Raw genomic sequence first — 23464 nt, forward strand, 5'->3', positions numbered from 1 at the left:
TGATCTTTATAGATTCATTAGATCACATAGTTTATAGATTACACGATCATGATTACTTCAACTATATCAAAAAGATTGTCTTCACAATCTTTTGTCTTTACTAGACAATTATCAACAAAATTACCCCTATCAGTGACAATTAATTTACCAAATGGTTCTTCATATCAACAACCAACTGGGCTATTTATTGGTAATAAATTTGTTCCTTCAAGACAAGGTAAAACTTTTGAAGTTATAAACCCTTCAACCGAGGAGGAAATCACTCATATTTATGAAGGTCGTGAAGATGATGTTAATCATGCTGTTGATATTGCAGAGCAAACTTTTAAATCTGGTGTTTGGTCAAAAGTTGATCCAATTATTCGTACTAATGCTATAAATAAATTTGCTCAATTAATTGAAGATCATGCTGAAACTGTTGCTGCTATTGAATCCCTAGATAATGGTAAAGCTTTATTTGCTGCAAGAGGTGATGTTGTTTTAGCGGTTAATTACTTAAGATCTGTCGCAGGATGGGCTGATAAAGTTGATGGTCGTGTTATTGATTCTGGTTCTTCACATTTTTCATATACCAAAAGAGAAGCTATTGGTGTTGTTGGTCAAATTATTCCATGGAATTTCCCATTATTAATGTGGGCTTGGAAAGTTGGTCCTGCATTAGCTACTGGTAATACTGTTGTTTTGAAAACTGCTGAAGCTACTCCATTATCTGCCCTTTATGTATCTCAATTTGCTGAAGAAGCTGGTATCCCTGCAGGTGCTTTAAATATTGTTTCAGGTTTTGGTAAAATTGTTGGTGAAGCTATTGCAACTCATCCTCGTATTAAGAAAGTTGCATTTACCGGTTCTACTGCCACGGGTCGTCACATCTTAAAAGCTGCTGCTGAATCAAACTTGAAAAAAGTCACTTTAGAATTAGGTGGTAAATCTCCAAATATTGTTTTCAATGATGCTGATATTGCTAAAACTGTTCAAAATATCATTGTTGGTATTTATTTCAATTCAGGTGAAGTTTGTTGTGCAGGTTCAAGATTATATGTTCAAGAAGGTATTTATGAAGAATTATTAGAAGCTTTTAAAGTTGCCGCTGAAGGTGTTAAAGTTGGTGATCCTTTTGCTGAAGGTACTTTCCAAGGTGCTCAAACTTCACAAAATCAAATTGATAAAATTTTACAATATGTTAAAATTGGTAAAGAAGAAGGTGCAAGAGTGGTTACAGGTGGTGAACGTATTGGTGATAAAGGGTTTTTCATTAAACCAACAATTTTTGCAGATGTTGAAGAATCTTTCCGTATTGTTAAAGAAGAAATTTTTGGTCCTGTTATAACAATTTCAAAATTTTCAACTGTGGATGAAATTATTGAAAAGGCAAATAATACAAATTATGGTCTTGCTGCAGGTATTCATACAACTTCATTAAATACTGCTATTGATGTTTCAAATAAAATTGAAGCTGGTACTGTTTGGATTAATACTTATAATGATTTCCATCATCAAGTTCCATTTGGTGGTTTCAAGGAATCTGGTATTGGTAGAGAATTAGGTACTGAAGCTTTAGATAATTATACTCAAGTTAAATCTGTTAGAATTAAGTTGGACTAAAAGAACGACTAAAAGAACGACCGTTAGGGAGTTCTTTTGAAGAGTTCTTTTGAAAACAATAACAAACTAAGATACTCCAAAATCTATTTCATTATATTCTTTCATACTTATAACAATTAATATTTAACTGGATTAAATATATATGATACTTTGCTTAAAAATTATTGTAGTTGATATACATGTAGGGGTTAATTAAGTACGGTTAAATAATAAGAATCCCGGGTATATGAAATTTGATTACGGCTAATTGAAAAAATGTAATTAACTATAAGCTGTACATATTAAAGATGGAATTATTAACAGAAGTTAATGTTGTATAGTGTTATGCTGTGGAGTGTTGAATGTGGCTAATAATTGAGGATGGATACATTATAGTGGTGCTATTAATCACATGGATACGACTAAAAATATCCCTTCATGATCTTTAAGTTTCTCATAATTGAGCTCAATTTAATGAGTTCAATTATTCCCATGACTAAACATTAATTTACTACGTCTAGGATACTGAGAAATTACTGCGTGAGAAAAGAGAGAGGTTTAGCTATATATATTTTGAGAGAGGCCTTATATAAAGTATTAATATTTCCATTTATTGTCAAATATGTTGATTTTTGGAACTCTTTTATTCATATCAGTAATTAACAAAGTATAAATATGACAATAAATCCAATTGAACAATTTAAAAAAACTTTATATTCAAATTCAAATCAATCTACTAAAATATCATCAAGAATTGATATTCTTGAATCATCAAGATATATTGATATACCTTTTTATTTAACAAATAATCGGTCATTTGAATTTGGTAAACATTTCACTATATTATCAACAAGAGATTGGCAAACAAATGAATTAATTGAATTGATTTCACAAAATATTAACAATGATAGTAGATCCACAAACATTACAGCTTTAAGACCAACTCAAAATTATATATCAACATCTGAAATTGATGGTATTGAACAAATTTCAATTTTTTCACATTGGTATGATGTAACAAATTTTTTAATAACTAGTCAATTATTAAATAAACGTTTAATTAAAGATTTCAATTCTGTTAATTATTGTGGTAAATGTTTTGATCAAGTTGAAGAAAATTTAGAATATAATGTTAAAGAAATGTTAAATAATAGTTTAACAATTATTGGAAATGAAAAAATTAACAAAATTATGAAAATTAATGGTAAATTAAATCCTCAATTTGAAATGGAATTGAAATATTTTAAATTGAAGAATTCAAATGATTGTGTTTTAATCTTAAAAAATAATGAATTGGAATTGGAAAAAATTGTGGAAATTTTGAGATATAATAATAACAATACCAATTATAATAAATTCAACTTCTTTCATACCCAACAAATTCATCAATATTGTTTTAAATTATTTGTTGGTGATTTGATTTATATGAATTATAAGAAAAATTTGGAAAATCAAATTAAATTAAAAAAACAATATCATCATATTATTAAACAAAAGTATAATGAGCCAACGGATGTTTTAAATTCAGGTGAAACAAAATTTTCTGGGATTAATAAACAATATAATGAAATTAATGAATATAAAAATACTAAATCATTGAAACCATTGGAGAAAACATTTACTGGATTAAATTATCAAATTCATGATAGTATTTATAAATCTGAAGGATTTATAACAATTTCAACAAGGAAACCAACAATCAAAGAACTTGAAAAACTTTATACCAAAATTCAAAATCCTATTCCAATTTTAAAGTATAATTTCCTTATTGACAATATTCCAATTACTCATTCATTATTAAAATTAAATGATGATGTAAACCAAGCAAATAATGCTATTTTCGAAATTTTAGCACAATGTTTGAAATATGAGATAATTCAAGGTTGTGAATCATGTTTATATCCATTGAATAATTCTAAAACTGATAATGAATTGAAGCAAGAATGTTTAAATTATTTGCAAAACTATCAATATTTAAATAATTCTGTCATGCATTTAAATATTAAAAATTCCATATATTTGATGAAACCAATATTGATGGAATTTATGATGACTTTGATCAAACAAGATAAAATTAAACAACACGTTGAAAATTTTGATTTATATGAATTCAAATTGAATAATGAGTTACCGATTGATGCAAATAATATTTCAGATGATGAATCTATTGATGGACCAAAACCAATTGATCTTTTGATTGTTTTAATTCCAGCTAAAGCAAAGACAAGCCCAACAGAAGCTTTAGATATTTTGCAAGTAACTAATGATGAATTTGAAGATATAGAAAATTGTGAATCATATATCAAATCACAAAGATTAATGAAGCATGAATGGGTACATCAATATAGTGAAGTGCAATCTCATAGCTCAAAGTTATGAAATTGCTAAATCAACTCGAAAATAACACACATAAAATAGCAACCGCACAGCAAATTGAACAATAAACACAACCATCGTGCAGACAAGAGGAATTTTGATTATTTTGATTATTTTGATTAAACTGTGGCCCTCTTTGGTTATCTTGAGGTTGTTGTTGAGGTGGTGGTAGTTGAATATGATATTGTATTTGTTGAGGTGGTTGATTGATAACTCCTTGATCTATTGGATTTGGTGCGTAATGAGGATTGGTGCGTAATGAGCTTCCATAACAGGTTGTATATCTTGTAATTCAATGTCTGTGGTTCTAATATCAACAGTAGCCGCTTCATATCTTGGTAATTGATTTTTAGGTGAGTTTTTATTGGAATTCTGTGCACTTTCACTTGAATAATGATTTGATTGTGATTGTGATACTTGATTTGATGAGTAAACAGGCGGTTGATCTTCCTGACCCTGTGGTTGTCTGGCATCACCATCCATAATTGAGAGTTAGTTTGTGTATATCATTCAATACAAAGAGAATAAACAATGGATTTTTTTGCCACTTCAGATCTTTTTATATACTTGAATTAACCGCTGACTTTCAACTTCATGACAGCGGTAAATAATTATAATAATCTCCAATCTTCAAACTGATATTAATTAAAATTGACATTCATCATAATTTGTATCAACTCAATTGGTGTTTAGTGAGTGATATTATCTTTAATTGACAAGTCTTTGTTTATTGGTGTTGATCGTTAACTATTGATTTTAATACATAGCTCCTGGTGAATTGCATGTAGTTGATTGTTTAGTTTTTTAGATTACACCCGGGCTAAATAACCTTTCTCTTTTCGGGATGCAGGTAGACCTCATTTATTAACTCATATATTCATCTCACATTAACTACTCATCTAACTTCAATTTCTGTCTATCCTGTATTCTCAAAGAATGTGTATAAAAGAAAACATTGATCAGTATTTCTTCATGCTCGGTGGTTTCCCTTTAACTCACCAGAAAACTGAAATATTGCAAATATTAACAAAATTTAAAATATAGTACCGATCGTTGTTTAATATTTGGTACCCATTACAATTCTTGGCTATCAACGCGTACAGATCAACGTCTATATAATTGATTGAAGATATTATATTTATATAAATCATTAATAATATGTCGAACTATTGGGACAGAAGAGAAAGAAAGACAAGACTTTATAAATTCATAGTGCTTTTAGTGAAAGTCATTCCTGCAATATATATCGCTAATTTTTTTCACTTGATAGGTATGAAAGAATGTGACCCTCCAGATGAGCCACTTGAAATAGTTTATTCTACCAGATATGAAACAGAAGTTAGGCTCCCTTCTTTCATTAAAAAACTCTTCTGGAAAACACAGAAAGCTGGATATTATATAAGATTCAAATGCTCAGAGGGTTCCAACTTTTTCTTCAAACATTTCAAAAGAGCTAAAGAGTCTTTTATGTCAATATTTTCAAATGATCTGATGGTCAAAAAAGAACACAAACCAGAAGACGAAGGACCTTTTGCTACATCTAACTCTGACGTTCAAGAGATATGGTTTCCGTCAGAAATTTGGTTGAAGATTGTTCAGTATGATGTCAACCCAGGTAATATGATAAGGGTAAATAAACGGTTGTTCAATTTATTCTCACCTATGGTGTATCATTCATTCCACTTAGATTTGGTAATAAGCTCAACCTATCTTTTACAGAAACAATATTCACACTACTTGGATTTCGCTTGGTGTTATTACTTTCATCCTCAAGATCCTTATAAGCTTTATGAAAATTATCAAAAATCAAAGACCGCCAACTATGAATTTTTGGATACATCTCATAGAAGGTTTCCAAATGAAGGTTCATTTATATCTAATGTTGAATTAAGCTCAGGTGCAGTTGTAGCTATAAAAACAAAGATATTTAGAGACTTTGAAGATGTTGAAAGATTCTTCAACCGAACAATCACAAATGAGAACTCTTATTTTAAACAATTTATACAAGAGTTAAGCACCAACGTGTCTATAATTGATGATTTCAATGAGTTGCTTGAAGATTGTTATGCATTTGGAAAAACTATTAAGAATCTATCAAAGAATAAAACACTTAATGTGTTATCATGTAACACAGATTCATTTCAAGCCTTTGATTTTTTAACTGAAGAATATGAAGATTGTATCAGAGATAATATTCAACCACCTTTATTCGAAGAGCAAACCTTTGAATTGGTTTCTACTTCACATTTACCAAACAATGATATTTTTCCAGAAAATCCTTACTATAAGCAAATGACAATAGCTGGGGTTCTTTTTGACGACCTACAACAACAAAAAGATAGAAGAAGATTACATAATATCAAATCCCAGGAAGAGCTTGAAATTTATAATCCATTCAAAGCATGGAATTCGGTGAATAAACCTGAATACAATTTTGACTCGAAGAAAGCGTCAAGTTCAAAAGGTCCAGGGACAGTTCAAGTTCATGGTCGTCATTTTTTCACTGAAGAAGAAACACATGAATTCTTAAGTCATTTTGTGGGATCTGTTGCTGTATTTGAGTCACATAGAAACCTAAAGTCTTCTACTTTAATTTCAGGTGTTACAAAAGTTTTTGATAATTCTCAAAGTACACATGATAATGATCCCCTAGATATTCCATAAGACTTTGTACCCAGAATAATTTTGATAAATACTAGTACGTACTAATGGTACTGGTATATTAGCTCAAAAGCTTTAGCTATATACTCTTATATTATATTATAAATATATAAGATATATATTAATGGTACAATAAATTTGAACTTTAATATTAGTTTCAATAATATATGATATGCAGTGCATTAAAAGCGACCGTATAGTAGACATTCTTTGTACTGTACCTTGTACTAAATATAGTAAATTAGATGAGTTTACGGCGGTTAAATGTTTAATTTTTCCGGGATCTGGAAATGTATTGTTGTTTTTGTGTACATGACTTAATTCATAACTTAATTATGAAGGGCTAAATTTCCAGGGCCACTAGTAATTCAAAAGATAACAAAGTAGTTATATTCATTAAATATACAATTAGTACTTAATCTTCTACACTCGTTAACCTCTAATTTTATATATATTTAGACTGGTCTTAAATTAGTATCTACAATATGTCATATATCAAAGAGAATATTAAAAGATTTGTTAGCAAATATTTTATTAGTAGACCACAAGGTGAACAGGAGAGAACAGATAATTCTGATGGTACTACTTCAGAAGATGGTACAGCTTCTAGTGATTATGAGGACGCAAGATCCTATCGAACATTAACCAAATTTAGAAGCTTAATATCCAGATCAAGAGGGCAACCACAACATATCGAGACTAGTCAAGCAGCTGAAGTGGGATCAGATGTTATTCAAAATGTTGATGAAGTTACATTTAATGCCATTAGTTATTCAAAATGATGTGGAAGTTGAGGAGCCATTGGCATTTAATGCTAATCCATTAGTTATTCAAAATGATGTGGAAGTTGAGGAGCCATTGGCATTTGATGTGAATCCATTAGTTATTCAAAATGATGATGAAGTCGAGGAGCCATTGGCATTTGATGTGAATCCTGGTGCTATTCAAAATGATGTGGAAGTTGAGGAGCCATTGGCATTTAATGTGAATCCATTAGTTGTTCAGCATGTTGATGAAATATTACCACCAGAAAATCATCCTTTAGTTGCACCACCAGTTATTGAAAGATTGCCACCAAATGGTAATGATTCTCCACTCTCTAGAGAAGAGAGAATGGCAGAGAAAATATTTAAAGACCATAAAGATTATTTTGAGAACGAAATCAAGAAAACCCTCAACTCCAGAAGAAATTTTTGCAAAAGTAAGAAGAAAATTGAATCAGATAAAACACAATTATATGAACGTTTATCAAAAGCAAAACTTCATCTCTACGAAGAAGATTTCGTTACTATTGACCGTGAAGCAACACGCTATTCACTTAAAGATGATAAAATCAAAGCTTTGTATGAAACTTTAAGCAACAATACTTAATTGTATATTGGATCATTTTAAAGTAGTAGTTTATTAATATATGTGTATCGCTAGTAAATAGTAATTGTAGTATTTTGATGATGTGTATAAAACTATCATGTTATACAATAAATGGATAAAAATGTACCAATCAAGCCATTGAAATCCTCACTCAGTAAAAATAATGAACTTCTGAATAATCATACTGATCTAATCTATCCTTTGGCTTGAAATGTAAAGAACTGATGAGCCTTAATAGTGAATACTGGTAATCAATTCATAAACAAGACAAGAGAAGGTGGCGAAAATCTTGACTCTAGGTGTTTGAGTTGAGTACATTCTACATAGTATACCATTTAATTCGATTATTGACAATAGTGTAAAAGAAGATGCCAGAGCCTAAACACCATTTGAAACCATGGTCTTTACAATGGCGGTATACTAACTAGGTCATCTATAAGCACTGTCTTTTACATTGATGATATGGTGGTGAACTACTGGGTCGTTGTTGTTGTTGCTGGGTTTGTGGAAATTCCCAGTTGTCACAAAAACTACATTACTCATTGATTCCTTTTGAAAGGTAATAATATTATAATCAAGTAAAAAACAAAATGATCAAACTGTTTGTTTGTTAGCTGGGGCTTATATCTTATGATCCATTGAAACCACCAAAATCAACATGAAGTTACCACTGCCGCAACGTGTCTATCGTGCACATATTGCCACAATGAATGAAGTACCAAAAATATTACAATTTCAAAAAGAATTAGCTGAAGCTGAATTACACAATTTACAAAAAGATTTTGAAATTTTATCTAAAAGATTTGAAGAAGATATTCATTTTAAAATTAATCAAATTTATGTTAGTATTAATGCAACTGAAGGTGATTTTGAAAAAATTTATGCTATTAGATTAATGATTTATAATGAATATTGTACAATAGATGATTCAATTAGCAATTTAGGCTTAAGAACTCATTTATTTGTTGCTATTATCAATGCTATATATTTGATTGTGTTGATTATCTGTAATTGGGTTTCAATACCAGATTGGTCTGGAATTACAAAAAATGAACAAGATATGTTTCAATTCATTATTGATAAATCAAGGGATGGTGAAGATACAATAACCCCATTGAATCAAAAATTGTTAATTAAAATCATACCTAATACTGTTAATGATCAGAATCTTTATGCAATGGCTAAATTGAGAACCTTTACATGTTTAAGTCTTTCTTGGTATACATTTTTCTTCACATTATCATACTTCATTCCAGGTCGTAAAGACTGGGTCTTGTTCAATTTTAAACTTTTCCATTTTAGATTACAAAAAAGATCCATAATTTATTTAATCTTAATTTTGTCAAGTATTACATTTGGTATTACAACTAGTCAATTAGTTGATCAATTGTATTTTAAATTGATTAAAGGTATGGTACCAGCTGTTTCTGAAAGAGTTGTTAGACTGATGAGACCAAAGTAGATTCAATGGCAAATAGATGTTTAGCTCATATACTTATAATTATGTATAATATTGATGAAGATGGAATTATTTAATTAAATTTTTTGGTTTACTATGTAGTTTCGGATTTCGGATTAAGTTCGTTAGGGAAACTCGGATGAACTCACACGTCTTTAAATTCAGCAACAATACTTGTTTTGAATAGTAATATAAATACTCTCCAACACACACTCAGATTCTATTATTATACTGAATACTTTGGTATTTGTTATCATCATCATCACAATGTCTAATCAAACTTATTATAAAGATGGTTATGATTCCACAATTTCAAATTCACATGCTTGGAGAACAGCTGAAAATTCATGTGGTTATATGTTATCATATTTAAAACCAACTGATAGAATATTGGACGTTGGTTGTGGTCCTGGTACTATAACTTATGATTTAGCCAAATATATCCCACATGGTGAAATAATTGGTATTGAACCTACAAGGGAATTAATTGAAGAAGCAATTAACAACAAGTCATTAGATCATGAAGTACAAAGAGGGAATGTTAAATTTCAAGAAGCTTCAGCTTTCCAATTACCTTTCCAAGATGAAACTTTTGATATTGTACATGCTCATCAAGTTATTATTCACTTATCAGAACCTTTAAAAGCTTTAAAAGAAATGAGGAGAGTATTGAAAAAAGGCGGCCATTTATGCTTTAGAGATTCTGAAATAAGATCTGCATTGATTTATCCTGAAGAATATGAAGATCCAATATCATATTATTTTGAAAAGATAAAATCAGAATTTACATCAACTATAGCTGCATCAAGAGCAAAACACTTAACAATAAAAGCTGGGTTCATACCTGAAAATATTATTAATACCACATCTACTTGGTGTATATCAAATAAAAATGATAGATTATGGTTTTCTGAACTTTATTTGAAAAGATTAACTAAGATAAAATTCCAACCAGATGATAAATATGATCAAGTTCAGCTAGAGACCGCATGGAAACAATGGGCTAATGATGATTATAGTTGGTTTGTTATGTTACACGGTGAAATTGTTGCCAAAAAAGAACTAGAGTCATAAGTATATATAGAGCATTTATAACTTACGTATAATGTTGACGATTTTATGATCACTTTTATCCTTTTCATCTTCACCAATTGTACCTTCCCAACCATTTTCTTTTAAATATTGATTAAATTCAACATCTAAGAAATCTAAATTTTTATCACCATAATCTGGACACCCCCACCAACAAACAATTGCACCCAAGATACTTAATCCACCTGAAAGAATAAATGTATATCTTTTACCATGTAATTGTTGTAAAGGTGTAAACACTTCAGTACCAACAGCAGCGCCTGCTTTCCCAATAGCAGCTGAAATACCATATATAGTACCTCTAACAGCAGTTGGATATGATTCTGAACTAACAACAGATTGTAAAGAAGCTGGACCAAAATTAACAACCATATTTAACAATGCATAAAATACAATTAATAATGCAGGAATTTCACTAAATTTTTCAAAAGCTCCACCAACAATAAAACTTAAAACTGCATATCCTAAATAACCAGATATCAAAACTTGTCTTCTTGTGAAGAATTGAACACCAATACAACTTAACAATACACCAAATATGGAAAATGAAGATAAAAATAATTGCCATTCACCTGTTTTTTTCAATGAAGCATTTGGAATTGCAACTTGTAAAATTGAAGTACTAAAAATATTATTTGGATAAACAATCATATCCATAATAAACCACATTGAAGCAGTTGCAACAAATTCTTTCCAATATTTTTTCCAAATTAATAAATATGGAACTTTTTTCTTTAATGCATTTGCCTTATATGATGAAGCATGTTCTAATTTCCAACGGAAATAAAAAATTGATAATGGAATGAATCCACCAACAGCAAAACAAGTTCTCCAAATACCATTTAAATTTTCAGGACCCCAAATTTCATGAACAATAAGAAAAACAATTGTAGCAATTGGTACACCTGTTGCAATGAAGAAATTAGTTGTTAAGATATATGGCGCAGTTCTTTTTTTAGCACTCATTTTTTCATTTGCAGTTTCAATACCAGCACTAGCAGCAGCTGGATAATCACCACCAATACCAACACCAAGAACACCTCTACCAATAATTAACATCCAAAACAATTTTTCCTCTGTTGATCCATTTGCACAAGCACAAATAATAACACCAACAATAATGAAAACAGTTGTATAAGTAAAAGTTTGCTTTCTACCGATAAGATCAGTTGTGAAACCAAAAAAGATTTGACCAATGATATTTGCAACTAAAATAGAATTCGAAACCATTGTTTTATATCTTGTATTATAACCTTTAAATTGTGCAGCTAATATGGCATTACCCATAGTCATAACACCTTGTTGATAACCATCACTTAAAAACCCACAACCACATGTTAAGATACCACCCATTCGTTTGATGAATGATTCTTTTGGTAGTGATTGATCTTCAATACTGTTTTCACTTGATGTATAAGTAGGTTGTATCTCTTCAGTTCCAATCTGAGTATTGATTTTTTCCTTTGATTCTGACATGGTTTTTGATAAAGTATGTTATAGAATCGATTGAACTGCAAATTGAAACTGTGATTGACAAAGACATATCAGTGCTTTATATAGTGCAAGAAAAGGAGTGGGTATTCATGATTATAGTGCAATCTTTATCTCAGCTTCAGCCTTTCATATCATTAGTTTAAACCCTTTTTCCCCAACAACGTGTTTAAGTGAATTCAACATAAAGCTCAATGATCCTACCAAACCAGCTTGAGTTTTCAACCAAGAAATTCGATCCATAATATTTCTGTTCAATTACCTTCATAAACCACGTTCGGATCGGCTCATGTCTCTACTGTTACAGTGGTTTTAGGATTTGAAAGATGGAAAAGGTCAAAGTTGTGAAATTTTTCACTATCTTTTCACAGAATCGTGTCAATAAGAATTCTTGTTAAAAAAAACCAAACAACGTGCTCCATAATAATACATAGAACAAAGAGTCAAAGTACCAATTAATTCTTTAAAGTCAAGAAAAGATGCAAGAAGATAAATGGGGATAAGACGGCTCTAAAGTATTTGAGAAAAAGTTTTATCTTTATGCTTACAGTAAATATGGATTGTTGCGGACGTTTCTCGTTTTAACGGATTCTTAATTGTTTTAAATTATCAACGTGCTTTAATCATTGTCGGATATCTCTAGAATAGGCATAGAGATGTTCTGGTAATCGTCTGACACTTCATTGGTGGACAGTATCACAGTTGTAAGTCCAATCTGATTATTTGGAGATGGTTGGTATTAAAAGCTATTCAATTCATTATGGTCTTTCTCTCAATTTGTTTTCAAATGGTCAAAGATGCTGTTCAGTTCTATCATAATTGGTATTGTCTCATACCTGTACTATTTCAAGAATCTGCTGTCTTCCAAAGTAGTTACCAATTTAAATTTTGATCTATTATCTAGACAATTATATGCTTTACCAGAAGATGATGTTAATCAAAAAGTTTCCACAAATGATTTCTTCAAAAGTTCATTTAATAATATTTCATTTCTTCATGGTATAGCATCTGGTGATCCAACATTAGACTCTATTATATTTTGGACAAGAATTACACCAAATGATCAAGTTGATCCTAATCAATTAATACCAATACATTTCAAATTAAGTTCTGATGAAAATTTCACTGATATATTACAAGATGTTCAAACATTTACAAATTCTTTGATTGATTATACCATTAAATTAGATATAACAGGTTTAAACCCAAATCAAACATATTATTACAAATTTTATAATGATTTAATTTCATCAGATATTGGACAAACAAAGACATTACCATATCCAGATCAAGAAGATGATGTTAAATTAGCTGTTTATTCGTGTGCAAACTATGCTGGTGGGTTTTATCATGCTTATAAGTTCCCAGTTTTAAAGAATTCAGTGGATTATGTTATTCATTTAGGTGATTATATTTATGAATTTGCTAATGGTGTTTATACAAATGGTACAAAATTAGGAAGAGATCATATTCCTGAACATGAATGTGAAACTTTAGAAGATTATAGATTACGTTATGCATTGTATAGATCTGATAAAGATCTTCAAAATTCACATGCTAAATTCCCTTGGATCTTGGTTTGGGATGATCATGAAGTTGCTGATAATTCATGGTTAAGAGGATCTGTTGCAACAAGTGGTTATGATTTTTTGAAAAGACGTGATGAAGCTACACAAGCTTATTTTGAATGGTTACCAATTAGACCTCAAAAAAATTTATCTAAAATTTGGAGAAATTTTAAATTTGGTAAAGTTTTCCAAATTAATATGTTAGATACAAGACATTATTCTCGTGATATAACAGATTATTATCATAATCAAGAGTTTATTAAGAATCTGGTTGAATACGAGGATCGTACAATGTTAGGTTATGATCAAGAAGAATGGTTAAATAGAAGGTTATTGGATAATGATACAACCTGGAATTTAATTGCAAGTCAATGTGTTGTTCGTGATATTGATTTTTCTTTACCAGAAACAGGTGGGTTAGGTTTCCCTTTTGAAGAATTTAATCAAGATGCATGGGATGGTTATATTGCTAATAGAAATCGTTTATTGAATTTCATTAAACAAAATGAATTGAAAAATAATGTTATATTAAGTGGTGATTTCCATATTGCAATTACAAGTGAATTAAGTCTTCCACATGAAATTTATAATGTTGAAACAGGTGAAGGTACAATTATTGTTGAATTTACCACAAGTGCAGTTAGTTCACCAACTACATTCCCAAAACATTTCAATGAATCACAAAGTTTAATAATGTCTAAAGAATTAGTTGAAAATAATGATTTAATTTGGAATGATGGATATTGGAGAGGTTATATGGAATTAAATATAAATATGAATAATGTAACAACAGATTACTATGGTGTTGATATTAAAGATGTTAACTTTAATAATGAATTACATTTAGCGCATTTTGTTGTTCCAAAAGATCAATCATTTATTGATAGAGAAAGCATGTATGTTAATAGTGGTGCTATGAATCAAAAAATAATATAGAAAAAAGGGACAATGAAGCCCGGATGAATCTTTTTTAGTATATATATCCCTAATTACCAATCAATAGCGAGTATAGAGCATAGAAACTCATATTAAAACCGGTATTGTATTATTCTGTTGTACTACATAGTATGTAGTATTTGGCTGACTCAGCGCTTTGTCAGCCGTGGCCCGGACTTGAATTTCAAATCAAATACAAAGATGCAACGGTTCTCTTTACCAATGTTAATCATTTACAAGTATAATTCATTTATTTTCTTTCAAAGTTTCAGTATTCTATCTACACGCACAAGATGATGTCAAGTATTTTAAGAAAGCAGAGTCAAAGACCTAAAAAATTTCACTGTGATTTTCAAGGGTGTACCAAATCATATACAAGACCTTGTTTATTAGAACAACATATAAGAACACATTCAAATGAACGACCTTTCAAATGTCCTGAATGCCCAAAGAGTTTCTTCAGAGATTCACATTTAAAAGTTCATACATGGACTCATTCAGATGAAAAACCTTTGAAATGTTCAACTTGCTCAAAAGGGTTCGTCACAAGTCAACAATTGTCCCGTCATATGAAGAAACACCTTAAACAGGAAGGTCAATCAACTGATAAAGCAATAGATCAATCAACAGATGACTCTTCTGATCAAAATAGCTCATCCGCTATAACCTCACCGTTGAATAACAATAATAACACCAATGATAAGAATAAAACACCCATAACGTATCAATGTCCTTATGAATGTGAAGAATCATTCCATCAAGAAAAATTATTAAGTGAACATATGCTTTCAGAACATGTTATGAATGATATTATTGATGAAAAGTCACACAAATTACATAATGAAGTTCCAACTACACAAATTGCCCCAAGTCCATTAGATATCCCAGATATTAAAGATGTACTTACACCAGAAATGTATGAACAATTAACTAAAGATGCTTCAAATGTTAAAAAAATTGAGGATTTTAATCAATGGGATAATCATTCATGTAAAGAACCTATTTGTGATGGATATCCATCTTTTGAATCATATCAAGATTTAATTTTCCATTATGATCATTTCCATAGATTTATTCCAGAATCATTATATGAAATTTTAGAATTTGATGAAGAATCTACAACTTCATCAAACTCAAATTCAAATTCATCATCAGATCCAAATTCAAATCCAAGTTCTAATGATTTTCAATTATCACCTCATCAATTAAATATACCCGATTCTTTACAATTCCCACAAATTATAGAAAAATCGGATCTAAATGGGACAAATTCACAAAATTTCCAACATAATCTCCAACAATTTGATAATAAAATTGATTTAAATAGCCTTTGACCTTTACGGGAAAATGAAGTACGGGAAAATGAAGTTTTAGTTTTTGATTATCAATATTTCTCATAAAGATTGCTATGTAGATCAATATCCCCGAATTTTTTTAGTTCCCGGTAACCTTGAAAAATGTTGAACAAGTATTAATTTAGTATTTCTAAGCCAAAAGTAGATGAAAGCTCAACTGCAGATCTCTATTATGATCATTTAAAATGAATCTATTTACACCCCACAATTAAAAGAGAATATAATTACAAAGCTGTTTATTTCATGATGGTGTTATATAAATATCAATAGAATGGCATAATTATGTCCCATAAATATAATCATGGTCTGAGTTTGGTTGTCTTTTGAGATCATAGTATAATATGTCTTTCCAATTGTTGATAATCATTTGTTCATTAGTTCATCTTATCAGTGCAGCTCCTCTTTATCAAAGAGATGTGATTGATACCCCTGTTGTTACTATTCAAAATGGTTCTTTAAAAGGATTATATTTGGATACTTTTAATCAAGACGCTTATTTAGGTGTCCCCTTTGCACAACCACCATTAAATTCACTTAGATTTGTTAATCCACAATCATTGAATACCACTTGGGAAAATGTTCAAGAATTTCAAACTTATGGACCTTCATGTATGTCATCTGGTGGTACACATTCAACTAAATTACCTCAATCTGAAGATTGTTTAAAATTAAATATTGTTAAACCAAGAGGTTATGAAAATGAAAATTTACCTGTTGCAATTTGGATTCATGGAGGTTCTTTCTTAGAAGGTTCATCTACAAGACCTAGTTATAATTTAAGTTATATTGTCGAAAATTCAGTTGAAATTGGTAAACCTTTCATTGGTGTTTCAATAAATTATCGATTAACTGGATTTGGATTTCTTAGATCAAGAGAAGTTGAATTTAAAGGTTATACAAATGTTGGTATTCGTGATCAAATTAAGGCTATTGAATGGATTCATGAAAATATTGAACATTTTGGTGGTGATCCAAATCATTTAGTTATTTGGGGTGAATCTGCTGGTGGTTATTCTGTGGGTAAATTATTAAATTCACAAAAATTAGGTGATTATATTAAAGGTGGTATAACGGAAAGTGGTACAAGTATGTTTGCAGATTATTTTTCTGATACTTTAATTACAACTGAAGATGATTATTCAAAACTTGTTGATTATTTTAATTGTTCTGAAGCTACAAGTTCATTTGAATGTTTACAACATGTTGATGCTAATGAATTGAATCATGTTTTTAATGAAACAAATGAAATTATCAAAGGAGGATTCCATGCAACTTATGTTGATGGTGATATAATTCCAAAATCAAGTTTTATATCTATTCAAGGTGGTGAATATCAAAAAGTTCCATTATTAATTGGAACAAATACAGATGAAGGTGTTGATTTTATTGATACCACATTGAATACAACTGAAGAATTTAAAAAATCCCTTTTAAAAGATTTCCCTTACCTGACAAATAGTTCAATTGAAAAATTAAATGAGTTATATCAAATTGATGATCCATTAGTCTCATCTCCTCTAGATCCAACTTATAATACAACACCAATTGAATATCCAAATTCATGGGGTCAACAAGCACCAAGAGCAGCTGTTTTATGGGGTGATTTATTATTTGTTGCAGGTGCAAGAACAACAGCACAAGTTTCCTCTTTAAGAGATGATGTACCAGTTTATAAATATAGACATAATATTCCGAATAATGATACTTATGATAAGCCTTATATTGGAGCAAGACATTTCAGAGAACTTGTTTATGTTTTCGATAATGATGATGAACCACATGATGTAACTTTAGGTGAACAATTTCTTGATGATCCAAGAATTCCAAATATCTCTAAAACAATATCAAAACTTTGGTGTTCTTTCATTACAGATTTGAATCCAAATTTACCAAGTGATCAACAAGATGTTAAAATTCCAAATTGGCCTCAGTATAAAGATGGTGAACAAAATTTAGTATTTGATATTGAAGGATTCCATTTAGAAAAAGATGATTGGAGATCAGAACAATTGAAATTTATTGAGTCTATTGAAGTTGAACAACTGGAAATGAAAAAATGAAACATGTATATTTGAAAATATATTTATTAATCAAAGTTTAGATTTAATAACGTTTATGAGTTCTATTTTATAATTTTTCTCTTTAGAATTTTTCAATCTATCTAATGTAGCCACATAATTTTCTGGTATTTGGTCTAGCTCTAAAACAGAGTTACCAGTAATAATACTATCTGCAATTGCTTTACCCGATAAATAAACTCTAGGCATACCATGTCCAGAAAATCCAGCAACAATATATGCATTTGGCTGGTTAATAAACCCCAAATCTCCAACAAAAGGGAATCCATTGGAAGTATAACCCATAATTCCAGACCAAGTTATATCAGATTTGGAATTTTTCCAAGTGGTGAATGTTCTAGGAGCATAGTTTTGAAAATATTCTTTGGCTTTTGAGGTATAATATGAATCATCAGGATTATCATAAACTTCTGAATAATCACCAGTTCCATCAATCATTGAAACACTACCACCACCAACAATAATTCCACCATCTGCACGATTAATCAAATATTCACTATATAACCCAGATTTGTGAAATATACCATAAGTATTTGGTAATTGTGGTATTGGTTTATCCAAAGATTTAATATGGGTAACAACACCTTTAACTGGTGTTATTGCATCTTTAAATTCTGGTAACAATGCTTTTGTGTATGCGTTAGTAGCAAAAACAACCTTTTTAGCAAACAAGGATCCCTTTTCTGTAACTATTTTATACTTATTACCAACTAATGAGACCTCTATTACCGTTGTATTTGTGTAAAGCTTCAGACCTACTGATACTGATTTCTTTAATAATGAAGTTACCAGCTTCCAAGGCCATAAATGAGCAGCTGGATATGTGATACCACGTTTAACATTTGAAACTTTTGACAATGTTGAGACAGAATCACCTTCAAGAACCTGAATACTATCTTTTATTTCTTGTTTAACATAAGGATTGGATTCTAGCTTAGCAAGAGATTCAACATCATTCTCAAATCTTGTTGATTCTTTATAGACATCAAATGCTCTTGTTAGCACAAAATCACAATCAATACCTTCTTTTTCCACTAAATCTTTGATTGTGTATAAATGATCCACTTCTGAGTTGACAATATCAGCAGCTATTCTCGAACCAAAACTCTCTTCGTATTGAGAATACTCTCTATGGCCATATGGTTTCAAATGTCCACCATTTCTACCCGTGGCACCAGAACATGTTGTTCTGGCTTCCAATAATGTAACATCTAAACTTGGATCTTGTTTCAATAGATTATAAACTGTTGAAGCACCAGCATATCCAGAGCCAATAATTAAAATATCTGTTTCCTTGGGTAATCTAGGTGAATGTTGATATTTGGAAAAGGGGTCTTGATCTTCAAGGCTTAACCAAAATGATTTTGTATAATTTGAAGAAGGTAAGTAGGACTTTGACTGCACCATGCTTTTTGACAAATTGTTCTATATTATTTCACTCTATTTGAAGAATAACGATGCTTAGTACCAGATTGGAGTGTATTTATATCTATAGCTTCAAATGATCCATATGATAAATTTGATACTTTAATCGAGTTATCATTATACTAAATGATTCCAATTTCCGATAAGGGGCGAATTCTAGATTCGGAAATTTAGCCTAAATGGACTTAAGAGCGACGATCATATACTACTTAATTTAGAAATCCATATTAGATCTTAAATTAATCAAATTAATTAATATTATTATACATTAAAGATTATTATATATAACCAGAAGATCAGCCAGAATTGAATTAGTCAAAAATTATTATAAAAAAAAAGTAGATATATAAGTTAAAGATAGTTGAGAAACCTAACAAATATCACTGCAAGTATTGGTTGAAATGAAGAAGTTTTGATTCTTGTTGAAACTTCATGAGGATAAGCACATCAAGACAATTGATGGATCATGGTAAATGACCACGTTCAGGACCGAAATAACCTCTATCAGTCAATGTGATATCATATAAACTTTGTTGACCTTCACCACCTTCAATACCCCAGGCTGTAACATTGTTTCCCCACCAATCAACATATTTAGGATGGTATTGAACTGCAAAGAAGATAATAACAGCTGAGAAAGCAACACCAGCATCTAAAGCAGCAGATAACACATAATTATATTTCTCAAACCAAGCAATATATCTTCTTTTAATGTAATGACTGAAGAAAAATGCAAAATACATTCCTGTAATAATGTATGAGAAATTATATGGGGCCCAGTTTAAGAAACCAGTAATGAAAACTGAAGGTTCAAAATTGTTTGGTAAAAACTTTGGTGCAAATTTTCTAATAGCAATAAATAATAATGCAACCAAGAATCCAATTAAGAATGCATACTTCATTGTTGGATAAAGACCATCAAAGACTTTTTTAGGACCAATAACACCCCATAAAACACTTGAAGCATAAAATGTACGTTCACTAGCACAAGTAAATTTTTGAGGTTGTTTTGGATCACACATACCTTCAATATTTGACATTGACCAATTAACAACACCTAAAAACACAAATGCTTGAATAATTGTTCCAATCAATTGACCTCTAAATACTGATCTGATTGGAATTCTTGTATAATGTGCAGTTTTCTGACAAGAAATGAAGTTATCAGCTTGACCATCAATATTATAACCAAGAGCTTTTAAAGTCATCATAGCAACACCATTACCTGGTAATGCATAACCAACAATCAATTCAACAAGAACATTCAAACCCATTTGTTGACCGGTAACTGAAAGTAAAATACATAATGGAATCAAAAAGACAAAATTAATACCAACAGTAAAGAAAATACCCCAAACTGGTGTTTTTGTATCTGGATAAACTTTAACACAAAGAATAGCTAACACTAATGAAATGACCAAAATTGCCCAATAATATGAATCTGGAATTTCTTTATATTTTGCCATCATTTTAGAATGTGGATCTTCAAATTTAGCCAAAGTTGAAGCTGCAAGACCCTTTGAATGATCTTTTTCATCATTATTTTTTTTTTTGAAAAATTCACCATTTTTTATTGATTGAATAGATTCTTTAGCATTTTCATACATCAAGATCAAAGCAAATTGAATTGTTTTCCATTCTTTAACTGTATTGTATAGGAAAGCAAATGGATAAAACATGAAGAATGCACTATAAAGAACAATATTTGCAGCTGTATAGAATGGTGGTGAATAATTTTGATATTTTTCATTATCTAATAATCCATTAGTTAAAACTTTTTCAACTTTGAATGAAGTACCTTCATTTGTGAAAATACCATTTGAATTAATAGGTAAATAACCTGTCCATTTATAATTTGAATAATAAATACCAACAATAACGAAAAATGAAACCACCATACCACCAAATACATTAACACTCACATAGAATGGTAAGACTAAAGGTGAAATTAAACTAGTAATGATATTCCAATCAAATGTTGCAACTGGATTCAACCCCAATCCACTATTAAACCCAGTGATCATTGATAAATCGAAATTATAAGGTTTAATCCATGTAATCCAACTAAAAGTTGATAGAGCTTGAAATAAATAGTTTGGAATCCAGAAATATAAAAACATTGAGCCAAAAGCTGTCCAGAAGAAATTAAATTTGGAAATTTTCCATCCATTGATATTTTCCTTTCTTTCAGGTTTTAATAATGCACGATTCAATGCAATTGAAGGTAAAATAGTTGGCCACATTGATCTAACGGGGTAAACAACAAACTTTCTTAGGATACCAGCAAATGAAAATCCCATTAGTTGAGTTGACATAACTAAAAGAAATTGGAAACCAAAAGTTAACCAGTTTTGATGATAAAATTTAACTTGAGTAACAATATTATATGAGACATAAACATTTGCAGAAGCGACACTTGTCATTAAAGAGGCAAACATTTGTTCTTTAAAAGAATAAGGACCAGGATTTGTTTGTAATTTCTTACCGAAAAAATTGATTGTAACATTTGGAATAACATATTCCCATAATTTACCAGATGCATATAATAAAATGGAAATGACACTGTTGGTTAAGGAAATTGAAGGAAATCTGTGAGCGAAAAATTCCTTGATACCACTTTGAATAATTAACCAGATAATAGCTAATGTCCATGATCTAATAGTTTCAATTGGTTCATTTAGATCATTAACCAAATCAGTAACAGCTCTAACTTCTGGATAAGGAGAATGATAATGGATCAAGACAGCTAATAATTTAGCTTCAAAATTAATTTGAGAATTTTCATCAATATTAATTTTATTATTAATAACAGATTCAATAAAATTCCAATCATGAATTGGGAAATTTGCATCACCTTGATGATCTTCATAAGTTTTAGCATAAATGTTTAAAACTTTTTCATTAGTGATATTAATGACTTTATCCAAAAAGAATTTCAAATCAAAAGTTAAATCATCCTTATTATCATGATTTATATCATTACCATGACCAGTTTTGGTTAATAAATGTTGAACAGATTCATCACTAAGTCTTTCGAAAAATTCAACAATTCTTTCATCATCAAATTGATTTTGATTTTTATTTAAATCAGATTCACTAAGTGAAATCTCATCATGAGAATCCACTCTAGTTAATACAGCACCTTTATTGATATCATATTCTTTCTCATGTTTCTCATTATCAAATTTGGCACTCATATTGGGAGAAATTATTTGATAATATGGATTTTAAAAGAGCAAATTGTCATTGGGAATAGACTTTGAAGGATATTCTTCCAATTATATATGTGATTCAAAGATCTAACCCAAGTTTACCGATAAATCACTAGTTAAACTGGGGCTTCCATGTTGTAACATGTCAATACCAAGCAATAACCAAGCAAATGTTAAGCAAAATTTAAGCAAAATCCAAGAAGCAGCTAAGAAAAGCACTAAGATATTCCACCAGGCGTCTCAAACTGTTGTAAATCTGCCTATCATAAGCTTATCTTACCTTTCAAACGAGCAGAACAATGTAAATTTCCAAGTATTTCCAACATTAAATTGCACAATCTTCAAAATAGAGTTGACCGAACTAGCATATACTCATGTACTTGCCCACTTGAAGCAGCCAATTTGATCTCACCATTTTCTAAAAACTTCTAAAGTCAAAACATTCAAACCACAATTACACATCAACATTTGCCTATCAAAGAAATCAAATCATTTGAATCCACAGTAAACAAATGTCAAACAAATCAATTTTAATTGCACGCGCGAACAAGGAAAAGTAAAAGTCCGTTTTAAGGGTCCCATCAAATTTTAAGGGTCCCATCAAATTTTAAGCTTACAATTTACGTCTCATTTAAAGCCGGCCTTATCTTTAACTTTACCGAGTTTTTGAGCTCATGCCGATTTTGCGTATATCCTGGTAAAATTTAATATCAGACGTACGGGCTCTGATTAATACGATTAATAATTGGTTGAACTTCGACTAGGATGTTCTGAGAGATATCCTGTATCTAGGATCGGGTTTGGTTTCGTATTTGACCCTAAACACACAAACTGATAAGACTGAAATGTAAGAGTGGAT

The 23464-nt window shown here is 30.2% G+C and overlaps 13 protein-coding genes across 13 annotated transcripts; 9 read left to right on the forward strand and 4 right to left on the reverse strand.

Annotated features, from left to right (window-relative positions):
• Positions 1 to 48: 48 nt before the first annotated feature.
• On the forward strand, positions 49 to 1602 carry BN7_2416 (aldehyde dehydrogenase family protein; the record flags this gene model as incomplete). The annotated part of the gene is made up of 1 exon (XM_011277012.1): positions 49 to 1602. The coding sequence occupies one exon, from the start codon at positions 49 to 51 to the stop codon at positions 1600 to 1602; it is 1554 nt and encodes a 517-aa protein (XP_011275314.1).
• A 654-nt stretch (positions 1603 to 2256) lies between these two features.
• BN7_2417 (uncharacterized protein) lies at positions 2257 to 3960 on the forward strand (the record flags this gene model as incomplete). The annotated part of the gene is made up of 1 exon (XM_011277013.1): positions 2257 to 3960. One exon carries the CDS (start codon positions 2257 to 2259, stop codon positions 3958 to 3960), a length of 1704 nt encoding a protein of 567 aa, XP_011275315.1.
• Positions 3961 to 4179: 219 nt separating this feature from the next.
• BN7_2418 (uncharacterized protein) lies at positions 4180 to 4440 on the reverse strand (the record flags this gene model as incomplete). Its single annotated transcript, XM_011277014.1, has 1 exon — positions 4180 to 4440. One exon carries the CDS (start codon positions 4438 to 4440, stop codon positions 4180 to 4182), a length of 261 nt encoding a protein of 86 aa, XP_011275316.1.
• A 789-nt stretch (positions 4441 to 5229) lies between these two features.
• On the forward strand, positions 5230 to 6621 carry BN7_2419 (uncharacterized protein; the record flags this gene model as incomplete). The annotated part of the gene is made up of 1 exon (XM_011277015.1): positions 5230 to 6621. One exon carries the CDS (start codon positions 5230 to 5232, stop codon positions 6619 to 6621), a length of 1392 nt encoding a protein of 463 aa, XP_011275317.1.
• A 735-nt stretch (positions 6622 to 7356) lies between these two features.
• On the forward strand, positions 7357 to 7989 carry BN7_2420 (uncharacterized protein; the record flags this gene model as incomplete). The annotated part of the gene is made up of 1 exon (XM_011277016.1): positions 7357 to 7989. The coding sequence occupies one exon, from the start codon at positions 7357 to 7359 to the stop codon at positions 7987 to 7989; it is 633 nt and encodes a 210-aa protein (XP_011275318.1).
• A 658-nt stretch (positions 7990 to 8647) lies between these two features.
• On the forward strand, positions 8648 to 9451 carry BN7_2421 (uncharacterized protein; the record flags this gene model as incomplete). The annotated part of the gene is made up of 1 exon (XM_011277017.1): positions 8648 to 9451. One exon carries the CDS (start codon positions 8648 to 8650, stop codon positions 9449 to 9451), a length of 804 nt encoding a protein of 267 aa, XP_011275319.1.
• Positions 9452 to 9715: 264 nt separating this feature from the next.
• Positions 9716 to 10522, forward strand: BN7_2422 (class I SAM-dependent methyltransferase; the record flags this gene model as incomplete). Its single annotated transcript, XM_011277018.1, has 1 exon — positions 9716 to 10522. The coding sequence occupies one exon, from the start codon at positions 9716 to 9718 to the stop codon at positions 10520 to 10522; it is 807 nt and encodes a 268-aa protein (XP_011275320.1).
• A 15-nt stretch (positions 10523 to 10537) lies between these two features.
• BN7_2423 (Inorganic phosphate transporter) lies at positions 10538 to 12016 on the reverse strand (the record flags this gene model as incomplete). The annotated part of the gene is made up of 1 exon (XM_011277019.1): positions 10538 to 12016. One exon carries the CDS (start codon positions 12014 to 12016, stop codon positions 10538 to 10540), a length of 1479 nt encoding a protein of 492 aa, XP_011275321.1.
• An 812-nt stretch (positions 12017 to 12828) lies between these two features.
• Positions 12829 to 14535, forward strand: BN7_2424 (alkaline phosphatase D family protein; the record flags this gene model as incomplete). The annotated part of the gene is made up of 1 exon (XM_011277020.1): positions 12829 to 14535. One exon carries the CDS (start codon positions 12829 to 12831, stop codon positions 14533 to 14535), a length of 1707 nt encoding a protein of 568 aa, XP_011275322.1.
• Positions 14536 to 14828: 293 nt separating this feature from the next.
• BN7_2425 (C2H2-type zinc finger protein) lies at positions 14829 to 15869 on the forward strand (the record flags this gene model as incomplete). The annotated part of the gene is made up of 1 exon (XM_011277021.1): positions 14829 to 15869. One exon carries the CDS (start codon positions 14829 to 14831, stop codon positions 15867 to 15869), a length of 1041 nt encoding a protein of 346 aa, XP_011275323.1.
• A 362-nt stretch (positions 15870 to 16231) lies between these two features.
• On the forward strand, positions 16232 to 17950 carry BN7_2426 (Cholinesterase; the record flags this gene model as incomplete). Its single annotated transcript, XM_011277022.1, has 1 exon — positions 16232 to 17950. One exon carries the CDS (start codon positions 16232 to 16234, stop codon positions 17948 to 17950), a length of 1719 nt encoding a protein of 572 aa, XP_011275324.1.
• Positions 17951 to 17980: 30 nt separating this feature from the next.
• BN7_2427 (NAD(P)/FAD-dependent oxidoreductase) lies at positions 17981 to 19375 on the reverse strand (the record flags this gene model as incomplete). The annotated part of the gene is made up of 1 exon (XM_011277023.1): positions 17981 to 19375. One exon carries the CDS (start codon positions 19373 to 19375, stop codon positions 17981 to 17983), a length of 1395 nt encoding a protein of 464 aa, XP_011275325.1.
• Positions 19376 to 19857: 482 nt separating this feature from the next.
• Positions 19858 to 22590, reverse strand: BN7_2428 (Oligopeptide transporter; the record flags this gene model as incomplete). Its single annotated transcript, XM_011277024.1, has 1 exon — positions 19858 to 22590. The coding sequence occupies one exon, from the start codon at positions 22588 to 22590 to the stop codon at positions 19858 to 19860; it is 2733 nt and encodes a 910-aa protein (XP_011275326.1).
• Positions 22591 to 23464: the final 874 nt, after the last annotated feature.

The sequence above is a fragment of the Wickerhamomyces ciferrii genome, contig 00054 (assembly GCF_000313485.1).
Source record: "Wickerhamomyces ciferrii WGS project CAIF00000000 data, strain NRRL Y-1031 F-60-10, contig 00054, whole genome shotgun sequence".
Classification (NCBI taxonomy): domain Eukaryota; kingdom Fungi; phylum Ascomycota; class Saccharomycetes; order Phaffomycetales; family Wickerhamomycetaceae; genus Hansenula; species Hansenula ciferrii.